The sequence below is a fragment of the Trichomonas vaginalis genome, chromosome I, assembly GCF_026262505.1.
Source record: "Trichomonas vaginalis G3 chromosome I, whole genome shotgun sequence".
In the NCBI taxonomy this organism is placed as follows: Eukaryota; Parabasalia; order Trichomonadida; family Trichomonadidae; genus Trichomonas; species Trichomonas vaginalis.
In genome coordinates this window covers 12,583,973-12,603,199 of record NC_067203.1, presented here as the reverse complement: position 1 = coordinate 12,603,199, position 19,227 = coordinate 12,583,973, and the positions used below count along the sequence as shown (strand labels likewise).

The 19,227-nt window shown below is 29.8% G+C and overlaps 8 protein-coding genes across 8 annotated transcripts, besides 5 other annotated features; 3 read left to right on the top strand and 5 right to left on the bottom strand.

The window, feature by feature from the left end:
* Positions 1 to 461: part of a mobile genetic element that runs on past the window's edge.
* Positions 462 to 2,295: 1,834 nt separating this feature from the next.
* Positions 2,296 to 2,332: a mobile genetic element.
* A 688-nt stretch (positions 2,333 to 3,020) lies between these two features.
* TVAGG3_0975240 (protein ubiquitination) lies at positions 3,021 to 3,935 on the top strand (the record flags this gene model as incomplete). The annotated part of the gene is made up of 1 exon (XM_001323875.1): positions 3,021 to 3,935. One exon carries the CDS (start codon positions 3,021 to 3,023, stop codon positions 3,933 to 3,935), a length of 915 nt encoding a protein of 304 aa, XP_001323910.1.
* Positions 3,936 to 4,159: 224 nt separating this feature from the next.
* On the top strand, positions 4,160 to 4,654 carry TVAGG3_0975230 (Tre-2/BUB2p/Cdc16p domain-containing protein; the record flags this gene model as incomplete). Its single annotated transcript, XM_001323876.1, has 1 exon — positions 4,160 to 4,654. One exon carries the CDS (start codon positions 4,160 to 4,162, stop codon positions 4,652 to 4,654), a length of 495 nt encoding a protein of 164 aa, XP_001323911.1.
* Positions 4,655 to 4,901: 247 nt separating this feature from the next.
* TVAGG3_0975220 (long chain fatty acid--CoA ligase family) lies at positions 4,902 to 6,950 on the bottom strand (the record flags this gene model as incomplete). Its single annotated transcript, XM_001323877.1, has 1 exon — positions 4,951 to 6,888. One exon carries the CDS (start codon positions 6,886 to 6,888, stop codon positions 4,951 to 4,953), a length of 1,938 nt encoding a protein of 645 aa, XP_001323912.1.
* Positions 6,951 to 7,826: 876 nt separating this feature from the next.
* TVAGG3_0975210 (protein CLEC16A family) lies at positions 7,827 to 9,470 on the bottom strand (the record flags this gene model as incomplete). The annotated part of the gene is made up of 1 exon (XM_001323878.1): positions 7,834 to 9,456. One exon carries the CDS (start codon positions 9,454 to 9,456, stop codon positions 7,834 to 7,836), a length of 1,623 nt encoding a protein of 540 aa, XP_001323913.1.
* Positions 9,471 to 9,955: 485 nt separating this feature from the next.
* On the bottom strand, positions 9,956 to 10,512 carry TVAGG3_0975200 (Chain S Ribosomal Protein S13p/s18e; the record flags this gene model as incomplete). Its single annotated transcript, XM_001323879.2, has 1 exon — positions 10,045 to 10,512. The coding sequence occupies one exon, from the start codon at positions 10,510 to 10,512 to the stop codon at positions 10,045 to 10,047; it is 468 nt and encodes a 155-aa protein (XP_001323914.1).
* A 1,394-nt stretch (positions 10,513 to 11,906) lies between these two features.
* On the top strand, positions 11,907 to 13,337 carry TVAGG3_0975190 (uncharacterized protein; the record flags this gene model as incomplete). Its single annotated transcript, XM_001323880.1, has 1 exon — positions 11,907 to 13,337. One exon carries the CDS (start codon positions 11,907 to 11,909, stop codon positions 13,335 to 13,337), a length of 1,431 nt encoding a protein of 476 aa, XP_001323915.1.
* A 253-nt stretch (positions 13,338 to 13,590) lies between these two features.
* On the bottom strand, positions 13,591 to 14,179 carry TVAGG3_0975180 (protein transport to vacuole protein; the record flags this gene model as incomplete). The annotated part of the gene is made up of 1 exon (XM_001323881.2): positions 13,619 to 14,179. The coding sequence occupies one exon, from the start codon at positions 14,177 to 14,179 to the stop codon at positions 13,619 to 13,621; it is 561 nt and encodes a 186-aa protein (XP_001323916.1).
* A 271-nt stretch (positions 14,180 to 14,450) lies between these two features.
* TVAGG3_0975170 (protein serine/threonine kinase protein) lies at positions 14,451 to 15,632 on the bottom strand (the record flags this gene model as incomplete). Its single annotated transcript, XM_001323882.1, has 1 exon — positions 14,451 to 15,632. One exon carries the CDS (start codon positions 15,630 to 15,632, stop codon positions 14,451 to 14,453), a length of 1,182 nt encoding a protein of 393 aa, XP_001323917.1.
* Positions 15,633 to 16,615: 983 nt separating this feature from the next.
* Positions 16,616 to 16,653: a mobile genetic element.
* Positions 16,654 to 17,448: 795 nt separating this feature from the next.
* Positions 17,449 to 18,403: a mobile genetic element.
* A 470-nt stretch (positions 18,404 to 18,873) lies between these two features.
* Positions 18,874 to 18,910: a mobile genetic element.
* Positions 18,911 to 19,227: the final 317 nt, after the last annotated feature.

The following is a 19,227-nucleotide window of genomic DNA, read 5'->3' as shown; positions in this document are numbered from 1 at the left end:
TTTTTTCTCGATGCAATAATTTGAACTACGAGTTTACCAAATTAGTTTACAAACGTAAAGTTTAAAATATTTACGTTTGTAAACTAATTGAGTAAATTTATAGCACTTTTTTTTTCGATGCAATAATTTGAACGACAAGTTAATGTAATTAGTGTTCTCATGTTTACAATTCAATATGTCTATGCATATATATATGCAAATTCTATAAATAAAATATTATTAATAAAATTCTTTTCAATTCCTTAAAAAATAGCGTTTCTTTTGAATAAAAATGATTTTAACTAATTTTAGGACTTCTTTCTATTTCAAAAAAAATACCTGAATTTAATTTTCTGATGCAAAATTTATGCTTTTTATCATGAAATTCTTTTTTTTTCAAAATTTTTTTGGATTTTTTTCCATTTTGAATATAGTTAATTTTACTTTATTTCACATTCTATTAAGAAATACTTAGGCCAATCTATGGCAGTCCCAACGGGAACCGCGGTAATTTACCGAGGTTTCCGCACACCGGTTCCTTTTTTTAGGAATTTTTTAGATTAAAAAATATGCTTTGTAAATCATTTTTTGTAAATCGGCAAAAATTTGGAAATATTCTGACGACAATAAATCTGGGAATAGTATTTGAAATACGAGAACAACCTATTTAAAAGTGTTTCGCTCGATTTTGTATAATTTCAAATATTCGCATATAGCTTTCCGTGAATTACCGTGATTTTACCGCCACATCAATAGTTTACGACACTTTTTCCGTAAATTGAGTAGTTTACTGCACTTTTCCCGTAAAATTGAGTTACGGGAATCTGTAAGATTACCGTACCTCACTTCTAGTTGAAAATAGCATTAGTATATAATAAATAGATATATTATTCATATTTTTGATTTTGAAATACGGAAAAAGTGAGTTCAGAACTTCCAATTATTATTTGATTAATTATGTTAAAAATACTATAAGGAATTAAAATACATAATGTTGAAATTTGAATTACGGAAAAGTGAGTGTGAAAGTGAAGTGAAAAAGTAAGATATTTTTTTGTTGAAATAATCATAGCTGTACAATTTTGAAACTATATGTAAAGCTATAAATTGAATAAATTCAAAAACAAAAATTGTTTATTCTTATTAAGAAATTTATATTAATCAATATTTGAACAACCCGTAATTAAAATTGAATTCCTCTTAAATTTTAATCCATACGTTTTTTATATACAAAAAAGGAGATTTGACAGAATGTCAAATCTCCTCAAAAAGTGACACTTTACATGGCAAACAATTGCGAGCAATTTTTAGCCATTTTGGCTGAGAACTAGGGTCTGCGAGGTACATAGATAGAATCAGTACCTCGCAGACTCTAGTTCTCTATATGGCGCCGAAAATTTTGGTGAAATGCGACGACATTTCACCAAAATTTTCTCGACGCCATAGGATGAATTGGAGGGTGTGAGATACTATTACATATAATAGTACTCACACCCTCCAAAACCTCGAAAATCTCAAAATTTCCTGCAATTATCATCAACTTTGCATAGCACAATCGGCCAAAAATTCATTCAATTGTCCTTCGTCTCAATATTTCTTAACTCTTTCGATTTCTTTCAAAATATCTTTCAATAATCTTTCAATGATAAATATTATAAAAAAACGATTAGTATGAAACTTTTTTGCATTTTAAAAATATTTTATATTTCTGTTTTTATTTCAATTTTTATATTTTTATTTTCCTTTTTTTAGATTAAACTTATTTGTTTACCAATATTCCTTATTTTATAAAATTTTTCAATTGAATACTACAATAATTTTATCTCTCCTTTATTAAATTTTCGATTTTTATGTTAATTCTAATTCTTTGCAGTACTTCTTTTCTAAATCTTCTAAAATTTTTATTTTAATTTAATTTGACACATAATCATCCTTTTAATTTTCGATTCAAATCCTTATCCTCTTCATTATTTTTCAATAATTTTTTATCGTAATTTGTAAAATTCGTTCTTTTATAGCTGTTTAAATAATCCAAAACCATAATATTTATTATTGTTAATTATTCCTAATCATGTTTTTTACATTAATTTTAATTTTTAATTTTCTGAACCATTTAAATTAATTTTGTTAAGAATATTTTTTCAATATAGACTTCTGAAATAATTAAATGATTCTCAAATTCTCACAAATTATTTCATTTCAAATTTGTTTAAAATGAATTTGTACACCTTAGTTGATTCAGCTTGGCTTGAAACAGCTCTAGCACAGATTCAAAGGCGCACACTGTTAGCCATTGTTCTCACAAATGTTCCATTGTAATAAACAGAAATTCATCAAAAGTGACGGCTCTCAATTTTTTGACATTTGTAAATTCTAAATTGAATGAGAAAAATGAAATAATACTAAGCATAATACAATATTCTAGATTTAATTATAATTAGGAAAAAGTTAGTTTTGAGAGTACTTTTCATAGGCATATAGAATGAAATCTTCTGAAAAATAATATCACATAAACTCATATTATTTTCTAATATATAACTATTTTATATAAAAATCAAATTCAATGATCTTAAAAGCGAAGGATAAACCTCAAAATTTACGAATATAATGAGTGGGAATATAATGCTTATCTATCATAAAACCATATGAAATATCAATTTTTGCTTTACGCCTAATTTTTGACGACAATTAGCAAAAAATGTTAAATGTTAACACTCAGTCCATTTGAATATGAAAAATAAAATTGACTTTGATTAAATGTTTTTATTTATCATGCAATTCTTCTTGCGACCAAAGATTTGAATAAAATTTCAAAAAATAAGATAGCTTAAAAAATAATATACGGTAGTGTTTACTAATAGATGAATAGTATATAAATTCTATTAAAATGGATTTGATCCAAAAAAATATATAAAATTTGATCATAAATAAAATCGTCTTAAATTACTTCTTCATTTAAATTATAACAATTATTTTTGGTTTTATATTTTTTGATCGAAAGTATAATTAAGAGCGATAATACTTCTTTTTTAGGAAGTTTAATGAAGAATTCCAAATTTGATTCATTGAAGAACCCATTATCAATTTTAACAAAAATTGTCCAGTTTTGCGAAAGCAAAGACGTGTTTGAATATTTGATTAATGACCCAAGTAGTATAAGAATCAAATCATTGATGAAGCAAGTAGCTCTTTCAATAGCTATTATCTCAAAGAAATACAAAGCGATTGATATTTTGTTGGAACTTGGAGCAAACCTTAATAAGTCTTTTGATATAATTGGATCAAGGGATATTTTAAACAATATTAAATCATTTGATTTTCAGTGGTTTACAACTGATGAAAGTGATAGATTTGTTTATCCATTTTTGCAGGCTTTATTCAATGATGACGAAAAAATGGTTCAATATCTTATACAGAAAGGATATGACATTCACCAAAGATTTTCTAGAAATTTGACAATTCTCATGAAGATAATCTCTTTAAAAAGGATTAAGCACGTCAAATACCTTCAATTAATGATAAATCGTGGAGTTGATATTGAATTAAGAGATGATAATAACTACACTGCACTAGAAATTGCCATTATTAAGAATGATATTGAATCAATAAAATGTTTGATTCAGAATGGGAAGAAATTAAATTACTTTGATAAAAAAGAAACATTGGAGTCTCCATTAACAGTCGCATTATGGGGAAATAATTTCCAAATTGCTGAACTATTAATGAAACATGGAGCAAAAGATGTTTTGCCATATCATGCAATGGAAAACAGTAATATCCCTGCTTTGAGATTTATCTTTTCAAAATTATTGGATGTCAAAACATGGCGAAACAATATTAATATGACCGCATTGATGTGTGCTGCTGAATGTGCACCGAGCACAGATGTTCTCAAAGAACTAATTAACTTGGGAGCTGATGTCAATGAAGAAGATGAAGTTGGAACAACTCCCTAGTTACGGCAGTGAACAGAAATTTCTTGCAGAACATTGAATTCTTAGTTAAAAATGGTGCAAATATCAATCATAGATTGAAAAACCGTCAGAGAATTATTAATATTGCATGTCAAAACAACGCAACTCAAACTCTGGAGTTGTTATTAAAACTTGGTGCAAAGATCAATGATGAAGAAGATATAGTGCCTCCAATTTTCGTCTCAATCCAAAACAATAACCTAAAAATGGCAAGGTTGCTTGTTGAAAATGGTTCCAGAACAGACGTTCTATTTTCAGGTAGTCTGATATTAAAGGATCATGTCACAAAACAGCTTATAAGTGAGACCAGCAAAGCATGGGAAATTCACATGGAAACTCCTTTGATTGCCGCAATTAGAGAAGGTAGAACATCAATTGTTGCATTGCTTATAGACAATAATGTTGATGTTAATTTCAGATGTCAATCTGGAATGACAGCTCTTTTTGCAGCAATTCTCAAAGGAGACAAAGACATTTTTGAAATTTTATTAATGGGCAAACTAAATGTTAACCAGCGCTTTTCGAATCCAAAGAAAATCAAGATTCCAATTAATGAAGGAGAAACACCAATCGAGTTAGCTCACAGGCTCCATCGATTTGAATTTGAAGAAGCTCTCAAGAACTACGACCCAGATATCATCCATATTCCTCAAATGATGATGCCATCTTTCTTCGACTTTTTAATGAAAATGGATAAATAAACACTTTTATTTTAATTCTTTATAACTTATATCCAATAATTTTGGGCATTAGAAGTCTTCTTCTTTAATTTTGAAAAAAAAGATTAAACTCATTTACCTTCGTAAAGTCTCCCCATCGTTTTTCTGCTCAATCTTAAGTGAATCTCTATCAAAATTTTGAATAAGAGACTTTGCGAAGGAAAAGGATTTTAGATTGAAAATCTAATTTTGCTGATTTGATGTTTGTGTTATGAAAAATATTTAAAATACGCACATAAAACATTTACTAATAAAAAACAAATAAAAAATATATGAAATTACAAGCATTCAAGAATTCTATCTTGATAAAGCTTTCTTATATCATTGTATTGAAGCTGGCAAGGATTATTTGGATCGAATTTGTGGGAAATTTCGTCTTCAATGATGATAACTTTCGAAAGTAAGTTACATTTCGAACAATGAAGTTGTTCCATTCTTTTATTGATTCTATTCTTCATTTCATCACATGCTTCTTCACATCTCGATAAATCTTTGATTCCTTTTCCTTTCCAAAGAGTTGCGTACAATTTCGATGGAGAAATGACAGCGATCGGCTTATCGCTATGGGAATCAGCGTATACATATGCTCCTTTGACTCCTTCCACGGATTCCATGATAGAAGTCATTGTTTGAATTGAGATATATCTACCGGAACTGAGTTTGATGAAATTGGAGATTCTGTCGATGATTTGTATCTCTCCAGACTCAGTAATCAATCCGATATCACTCGTACAAAGCCATCCGCCTTCTAATAAAACTTCTTTCGTGCTTTTCTCGTCGTTGAAGTATCCTTTGAAGACATTTGGTCCTCTGACAAGTATCTCGCCTGTTCGTGGCTTTCCCTGTGGATTATACATCATTCCTGGGACAGATCTTAATTTCACTTCGCAACATGGGGAAATGATGCCTGATCCGATGTTGCTTGCCATCCTTGGGTCTTGTACTGAGATGCAGCCACTCGATTCGGTCATTCCGTAGCCTTGAACAATATTTGGAGTAATAACTGCTCTTAAGTAGTCGTAAACATCTGGTTTAAGCGGTGCACCGCCACTAACAATCAATCTGACGCGAGATCCGAGGAAACTGTTGACTTTCGGAAGAATAAGATTATCTAATAAAATAGAAGGGTTTGGATTGTTATTAAATGCACGATGCTTATGAGAAATGGTAAGTTTGTATAAATACTTCTCCAAAAAGCTGCAGTTATCAATGTATTCCTTAATAGAATTGCATATCTTGTTCCATAAGCGGGGATAACCACAAATAATGGTTGGTCTGAGAACTTTGATGTCTTCTAACAGGTTCTTGGTCGATCCTGTATAGTAACCGATGGCTGCTCCTTGTGCAAGCATGCAAAGTTCAACATTAAGGGAATAAATGTGGGTTAGAGGCATATAAGAGATGTAATAATCGCCATATCCAATGGAATATGCAAGATCTGAGAATCCTGAAGCTCCTGCAATCAAATTCGAGTTGGATAAAATACAACCTTTTGGTTTATCGGTCGTTCCTGTTGTAAAAATGATCACTGCGTCGTCATCTGGATTCTGCTGACCAAATTTGTACTCAACGGTCGCAGCGGACTTGGAGAGCGAGTTATATGAATAGAAATTAACCTCAGGATGAGGATTTTCAAGAGGAATCTCGCTATTAAGAATAATAACTTTCTTGACATGAGGCATATTTGGAAGATATTTCATGAGAGTCTCAAACTTATCTTTGCTTACGATCATGATCGAACATTTCGTTTCATTAAAGATAGAAAACGTTCTTTCTAAAGCAAGGGAATCCGAAACTAGGATCGAAATGGCTTGGAGCATGTTAATAGCAAAAAATGAGATTTGCCAAAGGGCACAGTTATCTGAAAACAGACCGACGTAGGAACCTTTTGTAACACCTATTGTACTTAGTCCTTTAGCGAAGGTTTGCGTCTGACTAAGAGCATCAGAGAAACTGATAAATTTGTAACTTCCATAATTACCGTTGATATCGATTATTCGTTCACCAAGATATGGTCTCTTTCCATGAAGTCTGGCACTTGTTGCCAAAACTTCAGCTGGAGTACGTGAATTCTGTTGAATAGGAAAACGTCCAGAAATTGAGCCCCTGCATTTTGGATTGACTGCTGTGCTTCTGAGGATAGGGCTCTCGCATCCTTCCATAAATTCATGAATACTAGCAACTCTACAGACTGGAACTGAGCCTTCTCCTCCCATTAATCAGAAATTATGATTGATTCAAAAATTTCAATGGACATAAACCTCTCGTTATTTTTTGTCATCAGATGGAAATGATTATATGGATGATGAATATTTAAATTTATTTAAAATCTTCAAGATTTGAAAAAATGACGAAAGTTTGCGTTATGATGATGATCTTTCGCCAATCTGCATCATCTTTACGCAAAGTTTGTTTATCAATCTCATTGTAATGATATTATTAGTATATTATATTTTCAGATCCGAACAAATTGTGAAGCGATGTAAAATTTTTTTTTCGATCGGAAGAAAAATGAATCAGCATTCAATTTGTTCTTAAATTTATATAAAAATTTTTCTCGATATAAACAATGATCGTTGACGATAATATTTATAATTCAAAATTTCCAATCATCTCCTATGCAAGCATTTTGTTAATTTTCCATTAAAATTTTTATAAAATTTATGGAAACGAATTGAAATCAAATAGGAAAGGCTCATATGGAATTTTAACTTGCTTGATTTTAAATGTTATTCTATGGGTCGCAAGAATTAGGCAAATTTATTTATAAATGTCCAAGATAATAAATGAAGACATAAATTTAGAAGGGTTTAATGTCCATTATTAAATATTTTGTCTATATGTAATGTCTGTGTTTAGAAACTCAACACGGACATATTGAACGCCAAGACGAGATTCAAATTTTTATCTTGATCGGAAATTGGCTAGTATCAATATACATGCATGCATACACGCAAAGCATAATTGTATGCCTTAATACTAATATTTAAATAAGAAACATTTTAAATTAATTTATTTATAGCAGCAAATACTCACCATTACTAGCATGCCTACAAACATTGAATGCATTCACAAGAAGAATTGAAGTGCTGTGAAGGTAAAAAATCAATAAATTAAATAAATAAACATAATTTATTAACAAAATATAAAATCCGATTATTTCAGCATCCATATCCAGCTAAAAGAACTCGTATATTATTCAATTGACGCTTTTCTACTTCTTCAACAAACTGTTCTGCGATAGTTGTTGTTTCAAACTCGATTTCCCTGGATTTCTTCTCCAAACTTCCGAATTTCTTCCTATCAAAAATGACTAACTCCAAATTCCTCTTTGTTTTACCTTGTTTTACATCAAATCTCATTAATTCTATTTTTGTGTTGTCAATAGAAAGAAAACTTGATGATATGGTGATTGAGTTATTTGTGCTTGTTGAGAAACTTATCTCAGGAATCTCGAAATTTATTTCTGGGAACTGAAATGAAATCGGAATCTTCGTCCAACGAGAAATAGAAAGCTGTAGGGCTAAAAGGACATCTATAAGTGGAGCAAGGTTACCGCTGTTCCAATTGTAATCCGGATAATTAACATTTTCTTTGATAAAATTCAAATCTGTTCTAATATTGACTTCTTCACGTTCAATGAATGCTCTCACGAGTTTCATTGATAAGTTCTTCTTCATCTCTTTAACGATGGCCTGTAAAATGTCATACAAAAAGAAAGGCTGATTTTTGTAAATTTTTTCCCAAATTTTAAGGCAAATGGTAAGTACAAGAGCGTTAAATCTCGTTGTGGATAGTTTAATAAGAATTTCGGAAACCAGAGGCTTAGGATTTAACAAAGTTATCGGAGCAAACAATTGAACGAATTCGAACTTCTCAATAGCAATAAATCCTAGCTGTATTGCGGTATCTAGAGTCATATATTTGTTTTCCACTGAATATAATAAAATTCCGAGATTTAAAATTTGAGAATAATCATATTGCAACAGTTTTTCGTTCAATGTTTGTATGATCATTGACTTTAGAGGCGAATCCATGAAGTTTTGGAAACAAATTACCATGTATTCCGGTCCAGAAGAATTTAATTTGTTTTTAACGTATTTCTCTATGGATTTAGTAAATCTCAGTGGTGCTACACGTAGTAAATCTATAATATAATCGATAGATTCTATTTCATCGATTGATACTAATTTTTCTAGTTGTTGTGTAGGGATATGATAGTCGATATAGTCATTAATCTCTGGATTTTTAAGATTACAAAGTTGTAGGATCACGAATCTTGCAGCAGAAACGACAATTGAATCAGGATTTGTCAAAAAAATTGTGGAATACAAATATAATGGTAATGAGTATGGATATTGTGTAAATATGTAATTAACGTTCATTGTTGGAAGTTTAGTTGCAATGTTTTTGAGAAATGAAGTGTAAGCTAATAAATTATCTTGCAAAGACCAGTTGAACTTGCAGGATATTATTGTATTTATCAGATCATTGCTAAATATGAATTCTATATCTTCTTTTTTCGAAGCCGTTGTAATTAAAAAATCCATTAATTTGAGTAATTGCAATTGCTGATTATCACTAATTTTACTTTTCAGCATTTGATATATTGCAGAAAAGAATTGCGAATTTTTAAGTTTCGTTAGCTTTGTTCCAAACGATTCTGTTGATTTTGAAAAGATTTCTGGTATTTTATCTATTGCATCAAAGAAACTTGCTTGAGTAGAATCATTTGGCTTTGCTAAATATTCTGTAGAAGCTAAATTAATAGCTTCATACAGCATATTTATTCAAAAGTGTCAAATTTGCCAATTATTACGAGTCTGTCTGTATTGATAAAATTGTCGTTTGTTCGATTAGATATCAGGACAATAAGCTTTTTCTAAGTTTTGAGAGCCATTGAAAAACAAATCAAAAAAAAAACGAAATGAATGAAATTAACCTTGTTGATAGATAGAAGAAAATGTAACACCTCATCTTATAGGGCTTGCTTAGCTAAAAATTTCGTATCTACCATGTATTTGAGTTAAGAATATCATTATCCAACATAAATCACATTGATTCAAGTTAATTGAATGATATCTTGGCAAAACATAATTCTTTCCACAATAGAATAATGGTCGATTTTTTGCTAATTAACAGATAAATTTTCGAATTTATATAAAATAGTACAAAAGTATTCTCCATGAGCACACAGTTAGTTTTCATTGCAAAGGATTGCAAGGGAAAACGGAGAATTTCAAAATAATTTAAAAACCATTTGTCTGAATATTAGAGAATGTAAATTATGGTAGTGTGAATAATGAGAGTATTTCGTATTACCCAATAATATGGATAATAATTGTAGATTTGAAGAAGGTAATAAAAAAGCTTTAATCTTTCTTGCGCTCGACACCGAGGGCACCACCGCGGCGGCCTGTAGACTTTGTGCACTGGCCACGGACCTTAAGACCAAGACCATGGCGGATACCACGTTTCATACGCATCTTCTTCATTCTTTCGATTTCAGCACGAATGTTAGCACCGAGATCTGTAGCAACCCAGTGAGTGTTTTGACCTGTAGCGCGGTCGAAACGACGGTTGAGCATCCAAACTGGGATTTGGTGTTCAGTTGGGTTCTGGATGATTGAAACGATGAGTTCTTCCTCCTTTGGTGTGAGTGTACCAGCACGGCGGAGTGGGTCAAGGCCTGCGCGGCGAACAACAGCGTATGCAAATCTGCGGCCAATACCAGAGATGTTTGTGAGAGCAAGGTAGAGTGGACGGCGACCATCAACGTTAGTTGAGAGCATACGGACCATATCACGGAAAGCTGCTGGATCAGTAACCTCGATAGGCATCCAAAAAAAAGGTCAACCCATTTCACTTTACAACTATTCAATCCCAAAATTTTTCGTTGTTTTATTCGCATTGAACATAAACCAAGTGTACTACGCATCCGAAAACACAACCTGCTAGTATTTGATGCATTTGTCGATTCCTCTATTAATAAAAGGCGCAGATATTATCAAAATTCTTCAATTATCCAAATCCAAGAAGGCCTGGGATCAATTCTAAGTCTTAAACTTACAAAAACTCTTTAAAATTCAATTACTTAGAACAAATCATTACTATTGATAACCTAATCTTAAAACTCTAAATATTCCCAAATTTTTTGGAGTTCACCAGCCAATTAACTTAAAATCTTTCTTTAATCATTGATGTGTTGGCAATTTATTTATATACATGTGTATATTTTGAAATTCTCCTAAATAATTTGAGGTTCATTTTAGATTTACAAGCGATTGTATTAGAATTTTTATAGTATTTTGATTTCAAATTATTACAGTCCTAATTAAGTTGCTTTTACTTCTTCTTTTGTTCTTCAATAAGAAATTGATACAAATATTTGAAGTAATTATTCTCATTTGAAATGCACGTTTGCCTGAAGTTACTACCCTGACTAAAGAAAAATGAATGTTTTTTTAGTTTAAATAAAAATATCTTTATATCTGAAGGTTTTTGCTAAGATTTCCATTCAAATTGATAATATAAGCTAAAATATAAAAGTTTTATTTTCCAAATTTTTTCGAATTTCAAGAATTTAACATGAAATTCAATAAACTTCAATTCATTTTTGAATTTTTGAAATTTTTTTGGAAAAATTAAGATTCGAATTTAGTAATGTCTTAATAGCCATTATATTTGAATTGGGCCAGAAATACTATATTTACATTTTAAGAGCTGAATTATAATATTTGGTAGATATTTTGTAATAAAATAATGATCTACATAAAAAGATTATGTTATCTCCTTTTTATAACAGTAGGTATCTCATATTTCATACATAGAAAAGTTAATAGTACTTTAAATGGCACGAAATAAAAATAATTTCTTTAATTTAAAGATTATAAGTATTAAGTGGTTTATTAAAACAGTCAGTAGGTACTATGATCTAAGAAATAAACCCTGAATATGAAGATATGTTGAATTCTTTGTCAAAGTGGAGAATATCCATCAACATTAGAACAAATTAATTCTAAAATATCCTTGATAATATTTTGGTACTGTTCTATTAGCTGAACTCTGTTTGATCATTGATAATTGTTTTTGTCCTACGACGAGGTGCTTCACATCAATAAAAGCGAAGCAACATTTCATTATGAATGAATTCTGTTCAGTTCTTTGTGCAAGAAATGCTTTACTTTGTCTTGTTTATGGACAAGATTTATAAAATCTAAGGTCACTTTTTTTCATGGATGATGATTATAAAGAACATAATTCTTTACAACCATCTAAAATAGAAGATATATTTCATTTAAAAGGAGAACTAAACCCAGAAGAACAACAGAATGCTATTATTCAACAGATTCAACTTAGATATGATACGTTTTTTGATGATTTAGATGATAATCTTGATTTTATATATAATCTTTGCCAAATTCATTATGGTATTACTGATTATGCGCTTAAAGAACTTAATTTTGCGCAATTAATTTTCGACGGTATGCAAAATTACTGTTCAGACATGAACCAACTCTCTCATGCAATGATTACATTGGCACAATACTGTTTGAAATATCCAGAAGTTGTGTCTAAGGAAATGCTTGAATTTTCTACAAATTCTTTCATTTCAATCGAAAACTTCACACCAGACAATATGCAATTCGCACAAAATCATATACTCTTGATTTGCTCATTGATAAATGATGAAACAATTGAAGCAATGAATCCAGATTTTCCATTCATATTAGATAAGATCTTTTTACAACCAGACATTTTACCTCTGTCAAAGATCATTATTAAATTTGCTGATCTAATGATCAAAATCGCATGTTTAATATTGGTCGATGACGATACAGAGAATCCAGACATTAATCATACATATTCACCTCTTGCACATGAAATTACAAGTGATGGAATTCAGTTTGTACTATCTTTAGTTGCAAATGAATCAGTAGAATTCCCAGAAGAAAGATCTTTTTTACTTTATTCACTTTTTGAACATAGACTTACTAGTTTCGAAGACGAAGACGCCGAAGTTGCTTTTCTTAATGTTTTAAACTTCGGAGAACAATATTATAAATATTGTTTGAAAATCATTTATATTTCAGGTAATTTCGGACTATTCGATGAGAATCTGACATCAGTAGCTCGTAATTACCTAAAAAACTCCAATTCTCCTGAAAATAATGAATTGAAAATTATTGCTTTGGAATTATTTGAAAAGTTTCTCGAAGTAGATAGCGAAGCATGTGGAAATCAAGTTTTATGCTTTGACACATTTGAATTTTTTGAAGATTTAATTCAAATAATTTTTAGCGGAAACTTTAAATTGACGACCAAAGTAGGAAAGCTAATGGCAGGAATTATGATGCACTTCCCAGGAATATTCGGAAATCCTGATCTCTGGAGATTTCAAATAAAAGAAAATGAAGGACTCGCAATGGCTTTAAATAAGCTTATAGAGGTTTATGAGTCGATTCCTAATGGAATATGTCTTATTGCTGGTTTGAAGTATATTCATTCATATATTTCAACATCAAATCCTGTTTTTTTAGAAGAATTTAGAAATATCCTTGAAGAAGCAGGAGTACATGAGACTCTTGATTCAATAGATACCGATAATGATGATGACAATGATATTATCCATACAGTTTTACAATGTTTGTTTTTAGAAGAATAATTGTTTATTTTTTTTTTGTTTAGATATAATAAAATGCGTGTTATAGAGATTAGAACTCAATTATGTTTCAACACATCTACAATCTAAATATAATTTTAAAGAAAATTAGAAAAATATATCTAATTTTTAGATTTTATAGCATTTCTACAAAAAATTGCAGTAGAATTTTTATATTTCAAGAAGTTGTGAATGTAAATTGTCGTAGTTGATGATCTATTAATTTAATAAAAATGTATTTTTCCGTTTTTTCGTAATTTTTAGTATTTTAAATTATGAACAACCTAAAAGAATTTAACACCATATTCTACCAAACTGGAACCAGGAATAATCTTGCACCTTCCCTTGCTCTCCATGAAAGTCATTGCATCATGGAATTCGTCTGCACTTAATCCATGGAATCCCTCGCCTTCGGTCTCATCGCCATTGATAAGTTCTTCGTAGGTCATCATTGTATTAAGAGAACCAATATTGTCTAAGTACTGGCGAACCATGTCTCCAATTTGTTGAGTAGTTCTCCAAATGATTCTAGCACGTGTTTTTGTACTTTCTAACCATTTAGCATTCTCTGATTGAACCATGTAGTCTATGATTTCTGTCATCATCTGTTGGGAAACTCTTCTTCCCAATTTTTGGTTATTGAATAATGGTGCATCTAAGGCTTGAATCATATCAATTTCTGTCTTTTTGTAAAACTTTGTGTATGCGCAAATAAAACTCGCCCAAAGGTCTAACTGCTGCTTTTTAGTCTGGCTATTTGTTTGAAGAGTCCAGAATGGTGGATAGTCATAGAAATCTGGAAATTCGAATGTCGGTGGTTTTTTGGTTGCTTTCTTTTTACTCATCTCAAAAATAATATTGACGATTATTTTGGAAATGTGACAATAATCACCGGAATCATGAAATATCTTTTTTAACCTTCTCATTCAAACTATTTTCATCTCAATAAAATAATTTATCAATACAAATCCAGTTTAAAATCATTTTATTGCAATGAAATTAAATTTTTATGCATAAAAGAGGAGGGAACAATTTGAGAAAACATGTATAGAAAGCATAATATAAAATTTAATAATAATCGAAAAATACAAACATTAATATCTAACACTCAAAGAATTAGACGAGAAGAGAGGGCACTTTCGTTGGCACTCTCTTCTTCGGGAACAAATTAGCAGATGACTTATTCATTTGTCTGCTCATTGGCTTTGCAAGAGGCTCTTTCAATTTCAAATCCATACTTGAAGGGATTCTGGAGGCCTTATTCGTCATGTTAACAGGGAATGATGGCGACGGAAGGGAATGTGGTGGTTGGTGAACTACTACCGTTGGTAATAAAGTTCTTGCAGTTTGGACTTGTTCCCAAAGATCGTAAACGAGCTGTTCTCTTGCTTTCTGCAGCATTACAGCATCTCGTTCAGCCACTGGAGAAGAAGCGTCTGAAGTTGCTTCTCTAAGTGAATCTATCGAATTGGATAATTCCTGGACGAATTCTGGTATTATCCATGGATGCGCTTTGATCTCCTTAGCTGTAATTCTTTTCTCTGGGTTTCTGCAAAGCATTTTCTGTAAAAGATCTCTAAGATCTGGTGAAAGTGAAGGAGGGTAGTATGGCTCGGCAGAAACAATCTTCATTAAGATGGTTTTGACATCGGGACCTTGAAACGGTAAATTACCAACAACCATTCTATAAAATATTACACCGAGGCTCCAAATGTCAGCGGATTTGTTATAAGGCTGTCCGTTCACAACTTCTGGTGCAACGAAAGCAGGCGAACCACAATTCGACGTCATTGTTGGGTTCGAGTCGGAAAAAGTGTTACTAAGACCAAAGTCGCTGATTCGGATGTTATTGTATCTGTCTAATAGGATGTTTTGAGGTTTAAGGTCTCTGTGAGCAATTCTACGCTCATTATGAAGGTAATCAAGTGCAAGCACCATCTCTGCGAGGAAGAACCTGCTCATGTTTTCAGGAAGTGTCATCTTGGATTCTAGAAATGTTTCAAAGTCACCATTATCTGCATATTCCATTATAACGTAATAATTTTTTTCATCTTCTAACATTTCGAAAAAATGCATAATAAACGGATGGTTGTTTTGCTGAAGGAGTGAGATTTCTCTTTTGAATCTAGTAAACATGTCTGGCGCTTCAAGTGTCTTTTTTGAGATCACTTTAACAGCTACAGTCGAGTTAGTTTTTTTCGAGTCTGCAGTCCATACAGACGAGAACGCACCTTCTCCAATACGTTGTCGAAGGATATAGTTTCCTATAGGGATGCAGGTGATTTCTTCATCATCCATTTCTCTAATAAAACGGTTTGAAATTTTTGAGTAATAATTCAAAAAATTTAGCTGGGAAATTTATTGGAATTTGGATGGTGATCATAATTAGAAGTAGTCGTTAACTGATCGATTTCATTTCATTTTTTTGATTTGTAAAAATTTTAGAGATTTTTATCCCACAAAATCGGATGTATATTATAAATTGATTTTAAATATCTTATTAAAATCGATTTTTGACTCATGATCAAAAGAAAGAAAAATTTTCAAAACGATCTAAAATCAATATTTAGAAACTAGTATTAACTTAAAAGATGTTTTTGATCTCAAAATTGATTTTCGATCATGTCAAATTATCCGATAATCAAATTGAGATTAAATGCTTACTCGTAAACGCCTTTGATTAAATGAACCTTCTAGTAATTTTATTCATTTTCAATTTTGGCACATCTTCCGAATTAATAAATTGAGCAACTAAAATTTTTTACTTTATTTTAGCATATCTCATTTATATATATGATTTTGAATATAAACATTACAAAATGTAAAAAATCCGCTATTTCTTATCGAAGAATCCGATTTTCACTGATATATGTTTTCACTAATGGAACGACGAATCATATATCAAAAATTTATTACCAAAAAAAATTTGCTATCCCCTTTTTTTCACAATCAGTTAAAAACAAATTTGCAACCTATATTTAAAATCATAAAATTTCAATGTAAAATCAAACTGAAATTTGAATTCAATTATCGAAATGTTATCGGAATTTAAATTTGTGGCAATTTTTTTGTGAACGCTTTCAAAATTCAATTGTTCTAAAAGCGGAATTCGATCATTTCAATCAATTTCATTTTTATAATAAATTTCAATCAGTGATTCACAAACAATATTTCTTTTTTAATTTTCCAAAAAATGTCAAATTTTCTTCAGTATTCCCCTCACGCAATGATATGATGGGATGTCTTTTCGTTTTCGATGTAAACTTAGTAGATTTTACTCGTGTTGTAAACAGAAATTCATCAAAAGTGACACCTCAGAAAAGCTAAAATATTGAATTTTTGGAACTTTTGATAGAGCACGTTTTTAAATATTAATTAAAGTAAATGTATATTTTATAAAGATTCTTTTTAATAAAAAATAAAATTTTGAAGAAGAACACAAAATCTTCTGAAAAATAATATCACATAAACTCATATTATTTTCTAATATATAACTATTTATATAAAAATCAAATTCAATGATCTTAAAAGCGAAGGATAAACCTCAAAATTTACGAATATAATGAGTGGGAATATAATGCTTATCTATCATATAACCATATGAAATATCAATTTTTGCTTTACGCCTAATTTTTGACGACAATTAGCAAAAAATGTTAAATGTTAACACTCAGTCCATTTGAATATGAAAAATAAAATTGACTTTGATTAAATGTTTTTATTTATCATGCAATTCTTCTTGCGACCAAAGATTTGAATAAAAGTTCAAAAAATAAGATAGCTTAAAAAATAATATACGGTAGTGTTTACTAATAGATGAATAGTATATAAATTCTATTAAAATGGATTTGATCCAAAATAATATATAAAATTTGATCATAAATAAAATCGTTTTAAATTACTTCTTCATTTAAATTATAACAATTATTTTTGGTTTTATATTTTTTTGGATCAAATCCATTTTAATAGAATTTATATACTATTCATCTATTAGTAAACACTACCGTATATTATTTTTTAAGCTATCTTATTTTTTGAACTTTTATTCAAATCTTTGGTCGCAAGAAGAATTGCATGATAAATAAAAACATTTAATCAAAGTCAATTTTATTTTGAGTGGGGGACAAACTCGCCCATTGTCACTTTTTCATTAACCTTAAACTTGTAATTTTCATTATTTTTAATTAACCTTATTTCTTTCCCAATTCCTGATTTATTTTATTCACTTACTATTAAAAGTCACATTTTAATAAAATATAATAATTTATTTATAGCATTTTTTACTATACTGTAATAAAAAATTAATTATAATAAATTAAATGTTTATTAAATCAAATGTTTTCTTTGCAATAATATTTTTAATGTTGAGTAAACAATGTTGGGATCAAGTGTATCATTTTTCGGACCTTTCTGAACAGCTTCAAGCATACTGATGCATTCGACTTTTTTAAATTGTGTCATTTCTTCGAAATCTCTTGTGACTTTTTTGATAACTTTAACACTTCTCTCTGAATCCAGACCTTTAATTTGCAACTTAATCAGGAATGAAGGAACAACACTGGAATATAACTCGATGACAAGTTCATCGAGTCGAAGATTTGGTTGTACACCACTTGTATGTGCCGGATACCATTGTGTCAAATTTTTTCTGAAATTAACTTTAAAAGTACTAAGTAAGATCATGAGATATAGCAATATATGTTTAAACCAACTTATATTTTGGTTGTACACCACTTGTATGTGCCGGATACCATTGTGTCAAATTTTTTCTGAAATTAACTTTAAAAGTACTAAGTAAGATCATGAGATATAGCAATATATGTTTAAACCAACTTATATTTTGGTTGTACACCACTTGTATGTGCCGGATACCATTGTGTCAAATTTTTTCTGAAATTAACTTTAAAAGTACTAAGTAAGATCATTTATTTTTGCATAATATAATGCCAATATGGTTTCTTTTGATTTTATTTCATTTATAAGCAAATCAGATTTACCCAAAAACTCCACTCCATAAGCGTTCATTTGCTAAATTAAAAAGTGACAATGGGCTAGTCTGTCCCTTTCTCTCTTATTTTTTGAACTTTTATTCAAATCTTTGGTCGCAAGAAGAATTGCATGATAAATAAAAACATTTAATCAAAGTCAATTTTATTTTTCATATTCAAATGGACTGAGTGTTAACATTTAACATTTTTTGCTAATTGTCGTCAAAAATTAGGCGTAAAGCAAAAATTGATATTTCATATGGTTATATGATAGATAAGCATTATATTCCCACTCATTATATTCGTAAATTTTGAGGTTTATCCTTCGCTTTTAAGATCATTGAATTTGATTTTTATATAAAATAGTTATATATTAGAAAATAATATGAGTTTATGTGATATTATTTTTCAGAAGATTTCATTCTATATGCCTATGAAAAGTACTCTCAAAACTAACTTTTTCCTAATTATAATTAAATCTAGAATATTGTATTATGCTTAGTATTATTTCATTTTTCTCATTCAATTTAGAATTTACAAATGTCAAAAAATTGAGAGCTGTCACTTTTGATGAATTTCTGTTTATTACACTCGTTAGCCTATAAACATAATATATTATTCATTTCTGCATAATTTTTGAACTTTCAAATTTATTTTCAAATCGAACATAAGTCAAGTGTATTCTACAATACCAACATTTGGAATAGCTGATATCACACCACTTAGTCTCCTTAAATTAAACATATTTTTCAAAAATTTTAAAATTTTCCTTGAATCTAGAATAATATCAAGAACCTTCTTTATATTCAATATTGACATTGGAAAATAAACATCATTTTATTAACATAATTAGAAAAAATAAAAATATTATATTTAGATATCTTACATTTGTTTATTTATCTCAG